The sequence below is a fragment of the Dermacentor andersoni genome, chromosome 4, assembly GCF_023375885.2.
Source record: "Dermacentor andersoni chromosome 4, qqDerAnde1_hic_scaffold, whole genome shotgun sequence".
Taxonomy (NCBI): Eukaryota; Metazoa; Arthropoda; class Arachnida; order Ixodida; family Ixodidae; genus Dermacentor; species Dermacentor andersoni.
The window spans coordinates 127,810,508-127,825,778 of NC_092817.1; the positions used below are offsets into that span (position 1 = coordinate 127,810,508).

The following is a 15,271-nucleotide window of genomic DNA, read 5'->3' on the forward strand; positions in this document are numbered from 1 at the left end:
ACATATAGTGGCAATACAGGGCCAGGACATACCTCGGGTAACAGAACATAAATACCATGGTATATAGATAAACGGAGACAATAGATATACGGAAACACAAGAAAAAACAATAACAGTAAAGGGGAAGAGAAATGCAGCCATGATGAAGCACAGAGCACTATGGGAATAAAATAGGTACGAGTTGCTCCGGCGTATATGGAAAGGTGTAATGGTTCTAGGGCTTACTTTTGGAAATCCGGCTGTTTGCTTGAAATGAGGGGTACAATCAGGACTCGATGGCAACCAAAGGTCAGTGGGACGCCTCGCATTGGGCGCTCGCGGGAAGACTACAAATGAAGCTGTGCAGGGTAATATGGGCTGGACAAGTTTTGAAGTGAGCGAAGCTCGCAGTAAAGTTGAGTATGAAGAACGACTGAGGAATATGGAAGAAAGTCAATGGGCTGGGAGACTGTTGAGGTATTTGTATAGGAAAAACATTGATTCCCAGTGGAGGAAAAGAACTAGGAAGCTTACCAGCAAGCATGCGGACTGTAGGGTGAGCAACACAGCAACGAAGAACGTCAAGCGGAAAGAGAGAGAGGCTGAAATAATATCATAGGCGGCGGCAATGAAAAAAAAAAACCTGCTGTAAGTAACTACTTAAGAGGAAAAAAAAACGAAATCAGGAAAGAAACAATGTATGATAACTGAAAGAGAAGCCCCTCACTTTTCGAAGCAAGATTAGGAGGTCTGAGAATATGCACCGATAAAGCGAGATATAACAAAAAAAAAAGAGCATGTGCTTGTTGCACTAAAGCTAGGGAAACGATGGGGCGTGTTTTATTAGAATGTGAAGTTTTCTGCCCAGTGGTCGATTTAGGCACCACTGGCCTCCGTGAAGCACTTGGGTTCAGCGAGAGCAGTGGAAAAGTCAACATGTCTGCAATAGGGATTGTAACAGAGGCGATCGGAAGATTTGTGTAAGAAAAGCAGGGAAACGACAAAAAACGGAGACGTACAAAAACAAAGTTCACAATAGGGGGTTCATCGTGGGGAATCCATAGGGAATTCATCGTGGCATTGCTTTTTTCTTTCTTTTTTTTTCTTTTTTACCCTAGGTAGGACATTAAGCGGTATAATAGCAAGAGCTTGGTGGCGCAACCCACCGCCCCGTTCCAAAGACGACGCTCATAACATCCATCCATCCGCTGTGAGCTTAGTCAGTGGACTCGTGGCGGCACTCCACGGCCGCCTCGGTATTTACGCTGCGTAGCCGACTGCAGCTACCAATGACAGCCACGTAAGGGAATCCGCTTTATTACGAGATAACACGTACAGAAGAGAGTGAGGAGCTGGCTTCTGTTTGAAAAGAGAGCGTTTGGCAGAAAGGCTACTTCGTGCTCCGCCTGCGAGCTCCACGCAGCGCGAACGACAGCCAATCTTGGCTGAGATATTCGCAGCAGCGTATGCTACGTGCGCACTATGTTACTTCACGAAGTCCGAGGGGTGGTTCAGGACCCCTTCAAGTGAAAAGGTAGCAGCAACTGAAAAGAAACCTCAAATGATGTGGGTGACAGAACTCTGGTAATGACACTTTAGGGGGGGAGGGGGAGAGGGAAGGGGAAGTTAGGTTTCGGCATCGCCGGAGGGGGCTCTGCCTCTCCCCCCCGGACAACTTACCTAGGGGGGGGGGAGGGTCTAGGGGGGAGAGTCAAACCCGAATTCGAGCTTCTAACTGCTGTCGTAGTAAAAATATACACAAAAACCACGAACGAAGGGCCCTAATTATAAGCTGTGCTTATGATTAGGGCCCTTGACAGAGGTAAGGGTCCTGCGTCGAGGTCTTTCACACAATCGTGGCTTGCTGGTACGCCGCGTTGCCCTAAGCTGAGCGAGTGTAAATATAGAGGAAGGACACAACGCGAAACGCTGATGAAGCTCGAAATGGAACCGAGGAAAGGAAAGCGAGAAAGCCACCAGCGACGGATGCCTGCAGTTGAGCCAGTTATCGCTTTTGCAAGGAACAAAAGCGATAAGCAGTGACAAAGAACATCACTTTGTCACCGTTTATTTAAGATACTATGCTGGGAAGGATTAAGCGAATGGACACAATATCTCATTAACGTGCAGTTTGCAGAAGGAATGGCCATGTTGAGTAGTGCCGTGCCGAAGGTTTATTAACACAGAGGTAAAGGAGTGGCAAAACTTGTGGGTGGGTTTGAATATTGGTACGCAAAAAATTAGGGCTCAATATCCCGGGCAAGGGGTGGAATGCTTCGTGATTAGTTGTCAACCTTTTCAAACTGGGAAAGAGTACGTTTATTTAGGCCAAGTAGTCATATGAAACACGGGTTATTACAAAAGAAATGTTCAGACAATTAAGAATGGGTTGGAGCGGACATGACGGCCATTCTCAAGTCACCGTATCGGCAGCTCTGAGAGCCCATCGACCAACACGAAGCCGTTTTGTAATTCGTTCGGCCAGTTGGACATCATTCGCAAAGTCCATTTTATCAAAGTCGCGGTTTCTCCTTCACATGCTTCCACGTTCCCGGTTCTACATAATGTTGAACTCCTCCACTCATATTGCCTTGATCTCATTAAAGGCGTCGCTAATTAAGGGAGGGACGACCAGCGGGCCGCTCACAAAAGTTGGCGTCTGTCTGCAGTCCCTGGAAAGCTGCTGGCCGCGGGTTCGATCCCCGGACCAGGATGAATGTTTCTTTAAAGGGACAGGCAACCGCTCAGAATATGACTGGATAGGTAACCCCGCTGATGGAATGATTCCCTATCGCAGTGGCTTAAACGAGCCATATGTTTCTTAATAAACGTAGGTTTACAGTTTTAATTTATCACTAAGTCTCGAAAAGGGACCTTTGGCGCCCCACGCGTCAAAAATATTAAGCAGCATAAGAGGTCCACCACGTGACCTTTTACTAGCGTACGCGGTTACTGGTCTTTTCAATAGTATTGACATGCAGTATACCTTTATTATAATAAGTTTTTCCTGACTTGCAATGTGGAGATACGCCTTCGTTTGTAGTGAGCAGAAAAGTGGCGCTGCCTTCGCCTTCATCTTCGATGAGATGGCTTGTCTCGTCTATCGACAGAACAACGATGACGGGGCCAGCCAGCCATGACGCAGGCGTGTCTTTTGGGGAAAATGGTTTACAAATATAAGAAATGTCTGTACAACAACGCGAAATTTTTGCACCAGCTTTATTTTTATTTTCAAACGTGGTTGAACAGGTTAACATGTAGGTGGTTAACCCCAGTTATACTTACTCCTGTGAAAGCAGGAAGATGGGCGGCTTTCCCAATTTGCGAGGCGGGCTATCGACATCGCTCTCACTTCTCAGCGTTGCCGGAGGAGACTTCTTTTTTTAGTGGCTCAGATCGAAAAATTCTGCTTACTAAATATCCACGTGCTTTTGGCGGTAACCGCTGCCGATATAAACACTATTGAGGGTGAGCTTTGCGTTGCGCCATAAAAAACGAGGTCCTTAAAAATCGATTGTCACACCTTTTAAGTGTAATGATTTCTTTCTGACACACGCATAAAGGTTTTGTTTGTAGCTTTGTGCTAAAAGGGGTGCATGAAACAATGTTTTCTTTAACAACAACAACAACAACAACAACAACAACAACAACAACAACAACAACAACAACAACAACAACAACAACAACAACAACAACAACAACAACAACAACAACAACAACAACAACAACAACAACAACAACAACAACAACAACAACAACACTTTATTGCCATCTTGCAGTGCGGTATATTACATTATTATCGGCCTGTCAAAGCAAAAACAAAAAAAAAAGGCTTGCGTGACTAGGCCTGGAAACATCGGCGAGCGCAAAGTACAATGGCAACAAAGATCACTGGGTTCGCACACAAAGAATCACGTCATTTAGAAAATAGCAGGAATCCAACTGACAGCAAGATCGAGGAAACAAGGAGACACAGAAGAAAAAAAAAGAGAGACAACAAACATATGAAGTTTGGCAATAGCTTAGCCACACTCTTTAAGCTACGCTTTGTAACTCGAGAAAAAACATAATCAGGAATTTTATTGAATATTTGAGGAACGTAGACACACCTTCCAACTCTGCCATGTCTACTTGTACAATGGGGTACAATGTAGCCTATGACTTTCCGTAATGCCCTAGGAGCAATATAATAGCGTTTGAAGTCGGAGTTCCAGAAGCGTCGCAAAGCAACTGTTTCTATGGATAGATATTTTAGGCGAGCGGAGGCCTCGAGACAAAAACAACTTAGCGCTGTGAGTCACGGAAGAATTGTACGTAATACATTTTAGCGCACTCTTCGACATGCTTGTAAATCAAGGACTGCCAACGAGCATAGCAAAACGAATACAGTGTTACCCCGTTCCTAGGTATGCTGCATGCCCTGAAGGGCATTCGTAATCCTTATTTTCACAGATGTCGATGGAAACGATGTAATGTTAAACAGCAAGAATGCGACGCGCCCGAGTCTCGTACAAACGTGTACTAAGTTACTCGTACCACTTTAAATCATTGTCAAAGAATGCGCCCAGACATTTCGTTGCACTCACGGACTCCACTGACCTGCATTTGCATGAAGGCCTTTTATGACCATGCAAAAAAGGGGTAATTCGGCTACCGTCGCCTTGAGTGGATTAGTAAAACATACTAATTTTTTTGCGCGTTTAAAGCCAAAGAGGTATTAGCGAACCAAGTCATCGTACCGCACACATGTTCTTGTAGTAAATTAATGACACTAAACAACAACAACAACAACAACAACAACAACAACAGTTTACAGAGCGCGAACAATCTGCTGGGACTTCGATACGAATATATATATATATATATATATATATATATATATATATATATATATATATATATATATATATATATATATATATATATATATATATATATATATACAGGATTATTTTCGCTGGTACCAAAAGCTTCCGGCAGGCTTTCAGTCAGTATATTGAACTGATCAGGTAGGAAATATGCGACATTCTGCTAGCGCGCTTCCCCGCACTGACCTGCACAAGATAGTGGACGTTGACCTGAAAGCGGTAATAATGCAGCAGCACTCAAGATGGTGCCGTTATCCTAGTCACCATATCTTCCTTACTTCATGCTCACTGTTTGCAAGCTTACTGTCGGCTTAAGCGCTGCCCTGAGTGGCTGGTAGGCCACCTTGAGTAGGGGAAACTATATAATAGTGGCGAAAATCCGAATTCCAATCTTTCGCATAACCCCTACTTAGCACTAAAAGCAAACAAGGTCAAAAAGGGGACACACCACAAGCACTCGTAGTGTGTTCTCGGCCTTCATGCGTGTCTGTGTCTAGCGTTATATTATCGACGGGCTCTCAATCCTTCATACCAGGCCACTATATTTTCAAAGAGTAAACGCCGGCCACTAAGCAGTGTACGCTTCGAAATGAAGCGCCGTTCTTCCGCCCTCTTCCTTTCGTATTTTGCTTGGCGCCCAAGACATCACGATAAATCTACACCAACTATTCCGAATCTCAGTTCTCCTTCGAAATGACCTTTCCCCATTACTATCATCGCTGCATATGCTTCTCAACACGAAGCTCCGCAGCTTTGAGTTGAAGGCAGGGAGGCAGGGAGCTTTATCGTGCTGCCTTCTAATCCTCCCCGACGCCGTAAGTCATGGCCGCCTCATTAAGCTCTGCCACGCACCATTATCATGCCGCGACGTCCACTGACCAAAAAGAAAAAAAAGAAAAGAGAACCAAAGCGCCCGTGAGAGCGCTCCGACTTTTCAGCGAGCGGGCACGTGAGATAAGTTGGTTTTCGCGGTACAAAATGAAGCAGGTCAAATAGCCAGTAGCTCGATTACCTCGAATTTGCATCTTCGCAACGTGCAGAGCGTAAAAGCCCACCGCGGCTTCTTCGCATTATCGAAATTTGCGACAGAGACATAGGACGTCGTTTAGGCACACGTCTATGACACAGTTATACAGGGTGCCGCAGCTATTATACACCAAGATTTAGAAATATGCAAATGCCACGTAGCTGGACACAACCGTGGTAATGTTGTTTGCCGTCGCTTGGAGATAGCTCAGATTATTTTTTCTTTGCTTTTCGCCGAATTACGTAATTAGTCCTAATGAATTAAGCAACGTTTCAAATATTGTAGTTATATGAAAAGTGTTAATGAGAAAATTGCAGAGCAACTGTGAAAAACTCCGGATACAGCTTTCTGTTGCCGAAGGCATGCTACATAAGAGTGCTTTGCCGAATGTAAAAAAAAAAAGAGAGGCCCGTGGATACGTGCAAAGGGCCTCGAGTGGCCAGTCGCGCGGCAATTTTGCGTGTATTCGCGGGCTTTTGCTTGTATTCGAGTTCGCAAAGGATACGCTGCCGCAGCACACAATCGCGAGCCATGCAGAATAAATAAAACAGTCGCTGAAGGCGACGCTACACCTGCAGCGCGACTCGAGCTTAGAACAGCTCCACACCTCGGTCTTTGTAAATATGTATGTATGTATGTATGTATGTATGTATGTATGTATGTATGTATGTATGTATGTATGTATGTATGTATGTATGTATGTATGTATGTATGTATGTATGTATGTATGTATGTATGTATGTATGTATGCAACTATGTATGTATGTTGCTGTATGCAACTGTATGTGCCGTTTTCGAGTTTATCACTGTGTATATCGTAATCATCACCCAGCACTTGAAGTAGCATGTCAGGTGATCAGCCAGGCTAACATGTCCAGGATATCATTAAAGCCAGTACCTCCCTAAAACTGGGATCAAGGCGAAAATTCTTAGGGTTACGGAAGGCGTTGTTTACGGTGTGCGCGCGAAACTACGAAGATTCGCATTAATGCGCGAGTCGCAAGAAATTAAGAATTTCCACTAATTACGGATAACGCCCTCCAAGACGTGTGAAACAGATTCCTGTAAAAGAGCTTCGCTGGGCTTCGATCAGTGATCCCGAAAAGTCCCGCAAAGCTGTGAAAAGACTTTGTTTATGTATAGATTCCGAGTTCCGACCTTATAATTTCCACTTAAACTTGACACTTTCCACGCTTACGTAGGCACAGGCCGATAAATACATGAACCAGTAACACAAAAAAAGTTATAAAAAACTGCTTTTGTAAACGCTTTCTCTGCGTTGCGGTCGTGTTCCTTGCGAGACTGCATCATTTTTTTAACTGTTGCCGATTGAGGGTTCGTCACGCCGTGGTCGAAAGCATCAGTAGGTGAAGCTAAAGTCACCGGTCGAAATGGGCCAATGATCTGCGCAGTTCTAAGTGACCATATTTTGTTGCTAGTCGAGATCTGCTACGTACTCCTATCGATCAAGATAGCAAGTAAAGGCTCCTCTATCAAAGAGAGAGAGAGAGAGAGAAAAAAAAAAAAACTACCGTTTGAACATCTGTATAAGGACTGCGAGACGCATGTCCGTGCCACGCCCTTTTCTTGTCTCACGCTGCCGCATAAAGGACGGAATACCGGCTGCATCGAACGAGTACATCGAAGCACCGTGTGTTTGGCGAAGCCGTTTCTTATTTCTTTCTAGGTAGCGTATATAGGCTTGTAGTCTGTCAAAGTGACTACATCGTTATCACGATAAGACCATTTTATGCCCACTGTAGGATGAAGGCGCGTCCTACCGATCCCCAATTCCTTTTGGTATACGTCAATGGACTCCATCCTATGCCCCAAAGATTCCACAATTTCGTCGCACCGCCTAGTTCTTCGCCGTCCACTAGACGGCCTCTATCTCCGCTTTGCACCCACATTATATATAACCCTAATGGAGCACCGGCTATCTGATTTACGCATTAAGTGGCCTGTTCTACTCCAATTAATCTTCTTGATCTAAGTTGGAGAGATGTCACCGAAAAGGGGAGAGACAGCGATTCCTCTATTGAAATACTGCTATGTATTTCTGTTTCTTAACGTTGCGTCTATTATTTTGTTTTGTTCCACCGTCCGTAGGGTAGCTGGTCATTGACTTCACGATTGGTGTGTCTCTGAAACGAAAGTCAATTCTTGCAGAGGTAGCCGATATTAAATGCTGCGGCTATCAAACCTATACGCTTGCAACATTTAAAAAATTTTGCGCTCTCCGTCACTCGTATGCCGGAGAGAACAGGTATGCCAGGGTATCCGCACTTGAAAAAAATATTGTTGTAAGCTGAGCATTGCAAAACGATGGATAGGTGGGCTAGTTGGCAATGGAATTTTAGAAAACTTAGGGCGCTCTAAACACACAAAGCGCAGAAAAGGAACACACACCACATGGGCGTGTCGTGCGCGTCCCTTTTCTACGTCCTGCGTGTTTAAAACGCTCTAAGTTTTTCTAAGAAGCTCTCAGCATATTTTTCAGCCTCTTCACAAAAGAATCAGATCGCTTTTCAAGCAGGCCTTCCTTTCTACTTTTTTTTTTGCTTAGAAGCATGATGAGGCATTTCTTATACATCTTACGAGAAATGCTCTTGCATTTCAACGAATTCTTCTGGACTTGCTTTTTTCTTTGTCCAGCGCCCTTCCGTCCGAAAGCCCATATACCGCGTGCTGCGCGAGACATCGCAACTCATCGCAATTCCACAGACATTCCTGGAGCGTTCGCGTTGCCAGTGGCGCCGTGCTGTCCCTACTTGGACGGCGCATGCGTGTACCACGCGCCGACCGTTGGTGGTTGCGCAATCCGCCGCGGCGGGTGCAACGGTAAGGGCGAGCCGTGAAGGCTGGCGTCTTGAGGACAGCGCGCGCCCAGTGTAGGACGCTACGTGATCTGCCAAGCGTCGGAGGCGCCGCACAGTGAAATGCCAAAGGGAGCGGCGGCACGGAAAGCTTGCTTTGTGACAAAGCACGCGCATCGCTCGCTGCCGGCTTTCTTCGTCCCTGCAGCGCCTGTGACGACGAGTGCTCGCTCACATCGGTCGAACTCTGTTCACGTGTGCCTTTGGGCGCATGACACCGCGCGTGTTTTTTAGTATACCTGGTTGTTTACTGCAATTCGTACCGCCCATATAAGTACTAGCCTTAAGGCACATTCACACAGAAAGTGGAGCAGTCTAAGCGGACAAGCGGATTTTCAAAGCGGCGAGGCGGCGAGCGTCCGCGCCTGTTCAGACCGGCGGCGTTGTCTGGCTATCCGCGCCGCCGGGAAGGCGGGGCATCTCGCAATTTCTTTAGCAATTTCAGGGACGTGCCGCCATCTCGCGGCACTTTTAGTTTACAGCACGCGCCGAGACTACGAAGATCCGGCTAGAACAGTGGGAACGGCTGAGCAGGCGAGCCGAATAGGTGAAGGAAACCCGCACACAGATATCGCCCGGCTAGAGCCGCCCAGTCACAGCGAGTGGCCGCTGAAGCCGACCGCCTCAGCTACACGAACTCCTAAAATAAAGACGGCCGACCAAGCAGCGACGCAAATGGGACGCCATAGGACGCGCTGACTTGAACCGGCAGCGCTGGCGGATTGGATTGTCGTGGCTTTAGTGAAATCCGAGGCGACTGGAGCCTAGAATACAACAAACCGGACCAACCAGACGGACTCGTAGACTGTGACAAAACTGTGTTTTAGGTTCTTTTAAGTTCTTTTATGTGTTTTCTCTCCTTACTTTCTTTCCTTCTTGTACTCTGAACATCTCCTGTGGCGTTGACAAACGCCTGCCCTGAGTCAAAAGGGATCAGGACCACTTACTTACTTACTTACTTACTTGTGCGCGCACTTTCGATATTTTTTTCTTCGTGGGTCGGCGCGCTCCCGTCCGCTATCTACTTCTGCAAAATGATGAGCTCAGACGAAGAAGACGAGATCGTTGGCATTTTACTCGCCCCTTGTCTCGACGATTTTTAAGATTTGTTACAGCGCAACGCAAGACAAGGACAAAAGGAGGTATAAAGCGACGACACGGCGCCGTGTCGTCGTTCTATACCTTCTTTTGTCCTTGTCTTGTGTTGCGCTGTAGCAAACCTTACTATGAATCCCAACCAACTGGCCCAACTTGCCGTTTTGACGCTTTTGAATAACAGAAGCGAAAAGCCCAGAGAAAGACATTCGTTTACATTCGTTCACCAGCGCTTCCGCAGTGTCGGGTTCTGATTGGCTACGGCCAAAGCGGCCAACTTATCCGCGCGGGAAAAAAATCGGTCCGGGCGCGATCCGGCCTAGCGGCCGCGCATTTTCTGCCAAGCGGAAAATCCGCGGCCGCTTGGCCGGATCCGCTTGTCCGCTCCGCCTTCGGTGTGAACGTGCCTTTAGTTTGCATACCTACAGTCGGTAACAAACTAGGAAGAAAAGTCAACGTCAAAGTCGCTAGTCAACCCAAACGCAATTTGCATGGATGCGCCAGCAAGCTAGCTTCGCCTATTTCTGGGACGCCAAGTGGTTTTACGCGTTTAAAACGGCTGTTTTCTGCGTACAGATCTGTCCTTGTCTCACTGCATTTAGGGTAAAGCCTGCACGTCTTGTGAGATTTTACGGGTGATCCTATCATATCGATGCAGAACCAAATGTCATATTTCAGCTTGCAATAACAAGCTTTTATTTCCCGATTATTCTAGTGTTTACATCAGCAGACTAAAATGCAGACTCCAGATGGCGCGGTTTCCGTTGGGAGGGGAAGGGCAGGTGCGCGGCATTCTTTTGCGGATGGAGCTTGTACTGAATTCTTAGCTTGTCACAGACTATATTAACACTTTACTATTGCTGTCAGCGGTTCATTCTACTGGCGAAACTGCGACGCTCTTTCCTAGAACTAAACTGGTGACCGTTGCCTTCTCACGGACGTTTTGTGGTGAGATGCACAACTGCGCGTCTGCTTCTGAAGCATGTGAATCATGCCTTTCGTTTTTTCGTGCTTCGTGACGCAGGTGCCCGTGGCGAGCCCCTGCCGCCTACGTCGAACGGCGCCGCCCCACCTGCGTTCCTGCACGAGCCTCCCGTGCAGACGATCTTCTCCAACTCCACGGGCGCGCTGGTCTCCTGTTCGGCGTCCGGACAGCCTCGGCCCTCCGTAACCTGGACCAACGAGACCGGCTCGCCCCTGGAACCACTGCCCGGACTGCGCCGCGTCAGGCCGGACGGGACGCTCGAGTTCTTCCCTTTCCGCGCAGAAGAATATCGCCAGGACGCGCACTCGACTCGATACCGGTGCAGGGCTTCCAACGCCCTCGGGACCGTGGTCAGCCGGAGCGTGCATGTCAAAGCGAGTGAGTGAAGACTCTTGCAATCCAATAACTTCTGGGCACTATCGTGTATACTCGTGCTTGGCAGTGTACCGCGCTTGATGAATGGCGGTACTGTATCGTCACGTGGTACTGGCGATGAGAAAGCAAACACAGCCGAACTTCAGTTTCTAAATGAAGAAAAACGATGAACACACATATGACGACCAACAGTGGTGAGTCATCGATTGTTGACTCTGAATTTTTCGGCTCACGGTTCAAGCACAGAACACTTAGCTTAAGAATGGACGCCCCGATAGGGCTAAAGTCATGCGGAACGCTATACTAGCGCTTTTCTGGCCACTAGGGTTCGTCGTGAACGGTGTGCGCATGCGTAGCAGTCATCACGTCGCATTCACGAAAGCCGCAGTGGGTGGCCTCATTTCGGTTTAGCTTCCTGTTTTGGTTTCCGCGGCGTCCTCGCACGGGTTCTGTGGAGAAGTGCCTAGGCGCATATTGCAATTTAATCTTTCTTTGGGACGAGCAGCCCATCGTAATAGTACCTTTAGATCATCATCATCAGCCTCTTTTATGTCCACTGCAGGACGAAGGCCTCTCCCTGCGATCTCCAATTACCCCTGTCCTGCGCCAACCGATTCCAGTTAGTGCCTGCGAATTTCTTAATTTGATCACCCCACCTAGTCTTCTGCCGTCGTCGACTGCGCTTCCATTGTCTTGGCACCCATTCTGTAACCGCAATGGTCCACCGGTTATCTAACCTAGGCATTACGTGACCTGCCCAGTTCCATTTATTTCCCTTAATGTCAATTAGAATATCGGCTATCCCTGTTTGCTCTCTGATCCACACCGCTCTTTTCCTGTCTCGTAACGTTATGCCTGAAATTCTAATAGGTTATACCTAACCTTTAGGTATGTTTACCTTTTCTGGCTTCGATTTGTGCTATCGTTACTATTCATCACGTGCCTAGCGAGTACCAATTGTGTGGCAAAAAGTAGCAGCAATGTGGAATGCAGCAATCATACATTTTGTTAAACATGAGCAAACTGCGGTAGAAAGAAATGGGTTTACTAGACAGCGAGGTGTGTCGCAGAATTTCATTAAAACATTATTTACGCGCGTTGCGTAACTGCAGGAACAACGGTTCGCTACGCTAACGTTTGATATCAGTATTTATATACACATTTATTCAGGAAACAACGAATATACAAAAGACAGAATTAAGAGTTGTTGCAGTTCATGCAGCATTCGGAGCATATATTTTTCTAAGAAAGGTAGACGCCACCTCGTGTCATTATTAACAGGTAACAAAAGCCAGAAATACTATAGCCATCTTACGACAGTAATTACAACTGAATTACTGGACCACGTCATATCACAATACACTTGTTCAATCCTACAATGGTGCTTTTTGCGGTCGATCGCTTGCGATCTATCCTTGAGATTGCCTTGTTGGCGAGAATTTTAACGCTTCCTTACGCAATGCCAACAGACCTCATTTACGTTATTAAGCAAACATTGTCCGAGTGGTTAGCGTGCCGAATTTGCTTTCTACTGCCAATTATAACCTAGTTTAAGTGCAGCAGCGGGTTAATTATACCTGAAGGAATACAATTGGCACGGCACAACTTGCACGAAGTAAAAGCGAACATAACTAAATACCAAGTTCGTTTTTCTCGCATCTTTTCCTTTCGTCTATCTTTTTCTCTCTCTTAGTACTTTTCAATCCCTGATCCCCTCCCCCATGCAGTGTAGCATGTAGGCGACCTTACACACGCTGTTAGAATTCTCTGCGTTCCAATGAAGAGCTTTGTTTCTTTGTCCCTTGAAGTTTCAAACGATCAACGTCTGATATTACCGCGAGATGTTCGTAATGTTCAGTCGCCCGTGCGGTGAGCGCTATTTCTACTTTTCGGATGCCTTTTGATAAAAACACTGAAAGCACTTATAGATGGATTTTACCACAGGTCCGATTGAGACGACGACAAAGAAAGGTCGACGTGATGCCTCCCACGGTGAGACCACAGCCGAAACTGGATCGACTATGAATTCGGCATGTTTCTACTCGAGACGGCCACTTTGTGTGGCTCCATATATGCAATGTTATAAAGCGCTAAACTTCAATTTCTTTATTTCACATTTCATTTATGTTTCTGCAACATGAATTTAGCAGGCTCGACGTAGGCTGCAGCATATGTTTTTCAACGAAAGCAACTCCACCTGCTGGCAGACATAAAGCGAAATTTACGACTGCGGCGCCCTCACTGGCACGAACACCAAAGTGACCCCAGTGTGCGGGGCCCGGTTCAAGTCCGTCGGCTATGCATACACGTATCGACTATCGAACATTCCAAAGTAATTTCTGGTACTCTCCTACCTTTGACAATGTTCAACAGCATTCGAGTCGCGCGCACAATCAGATTAGACAAAACTCTTTAGCTATAGTATTGGCGACAGCATTTAATAATTTATGGATGCAGTGGGCGCGTTTACGGCCAAGCGATAACTAGATAACAGCGATAATCTGGGAAAAAAATTGGTCACGGGCAAAAAGAAATGTAATGTGCGCGTGGCATTATAGTGGTAAGGCCTCTCGGCGCGACCAAAACAATCGCGTCATTGCCTTTTGCCCAAAATCAACTGGCTGGCTTGGCTTGCGGTTCCAAGTACACTATTGCGATGACAATTATATGGACACTGCAAGCAAATTTTCGCCTTCGCAGTGATGTTGAATATATATATATATATATATATATATATATATATATATATATATATATATATATATATGTGTGTGTCAGACGACCGGATTGGAACAAACGACCTCTAAGTACAGAAGCCTGATACTTCAAGTCTAACCATTATGCCACGGACGCAGCGGGAGTAATAGAACGCCTTTAAGATTTGCCACTCTGCAAAATACGTTTCGTAGCTGCCAGGGAGCTGTTCCAACCAGAAGGGGTCGCCCGGCCTGCCACGTTGCGCCGATATGTCGCGCCCGCGTATATCTTTCCAACACCGTTCGAGGAGTCGTCGTCGTCGTTTCCCATCTGACTCGTGGCTCATACCCACTAAGCGGCATTGGCCAAGAAATGGGTGGACTATTCCAAGACATAAACAGAAATAAGTTTCCGGGGCTGCTGTGAAATAAAGGTGCGTTCACACCGAGAAACATTCTCTCCCGCGATGGTCGGCGGCAAAATCAGTGCATTCAGACCGTTGACGAAATGGTCGTTGCCAGACTCCCCCCTTTGCCCATTTTTTACCGTTTTGAAAACTTAGCCATCCCTTTTATTCTTTCATAGTGCTTAAAAACACCGCTAAGGACACAGGACACAGAAAAAAGGATGGGACACACACAACACCGTGTGTATCCCGTCCTCTTTACGGTGCCCCATCCCGTTAGCGCTGTTCTAACGCGACAGCGTTAAGGGCTTCGTGTCACAGAAAATCCGGCGCCGGCATCGGCGTCCCGCGTCTGGCGTCGGCAAAAAGAAATTCCGTACCACGCATACCCAACCACTCTTCTACCACCAAAGTTGCTCATACCTTGCCTTTCGTTCTTTACACAGTTATTCAGAATGGCAGCCCGCAAGCAGTTGTAATGAAAAAATAAAACACCGATAGCGCTTATCTTTTATGTCAGTTCTTCTCAGACTGAAATATCATAAGTGCGAAACAATAACAGGAGATCGACCTACGCAAGAGGCCGCGTTTCTACCAGAAAGCTTGCCATCGTGCGTAGTGTTCGCCGCCGGCGTTTCCCGGTAAACGTTGCGGTTACATAAGCTGCAGTTGACGGAAAGCATGAAAAGCAGTCAGGGTTCTTTGAATGCTATCGCATTCCACTCTTAAAGGCGAAGCTTAAGCGTTCTCCAAATTTTTAAAGCATTATGGAAAACCACTAGCTCGCCCCCCAATCTGCCGTTCTTCTTCTATTATTCTTGCCTGCCGATAACAGTCACGCCTCTAGAATTTGTCTTTTGTGTGGCTGCACAAAACGCGACGGCGGCGCCACGGGACGATCGTTACGTCACGCTGGGCAGGCTTTCTGTGACGTGTAAATGGCGCTAATCGGGAGTTTGACGG

At 46.7% G+C, this 15,271-nt stretch overlaps 1 protein-coding gene across 1 annotated transcript in view; it reads left to right on the plus strand.

Moving 5' to 3' along the window:
• Window positions 1-15,271, plus strand: part of LOC126537444 (cell adhesion molecule Dscam1-like) — a 235,629-nt gene that overhangs the window by 65,498 nt on the left and 154,860 nt on the right. The window contains exon 2 of the mRNA XM_055074253.2: window positions 10,870-11,208. Within this exon, the coding sequence (XP_054930228.1) occupies window positions 10,870-11,208 (339 nt within the window). The remainder of the gene's footprint in view (window positions 1-10,869; window positions 11,209-15,271) is intronic.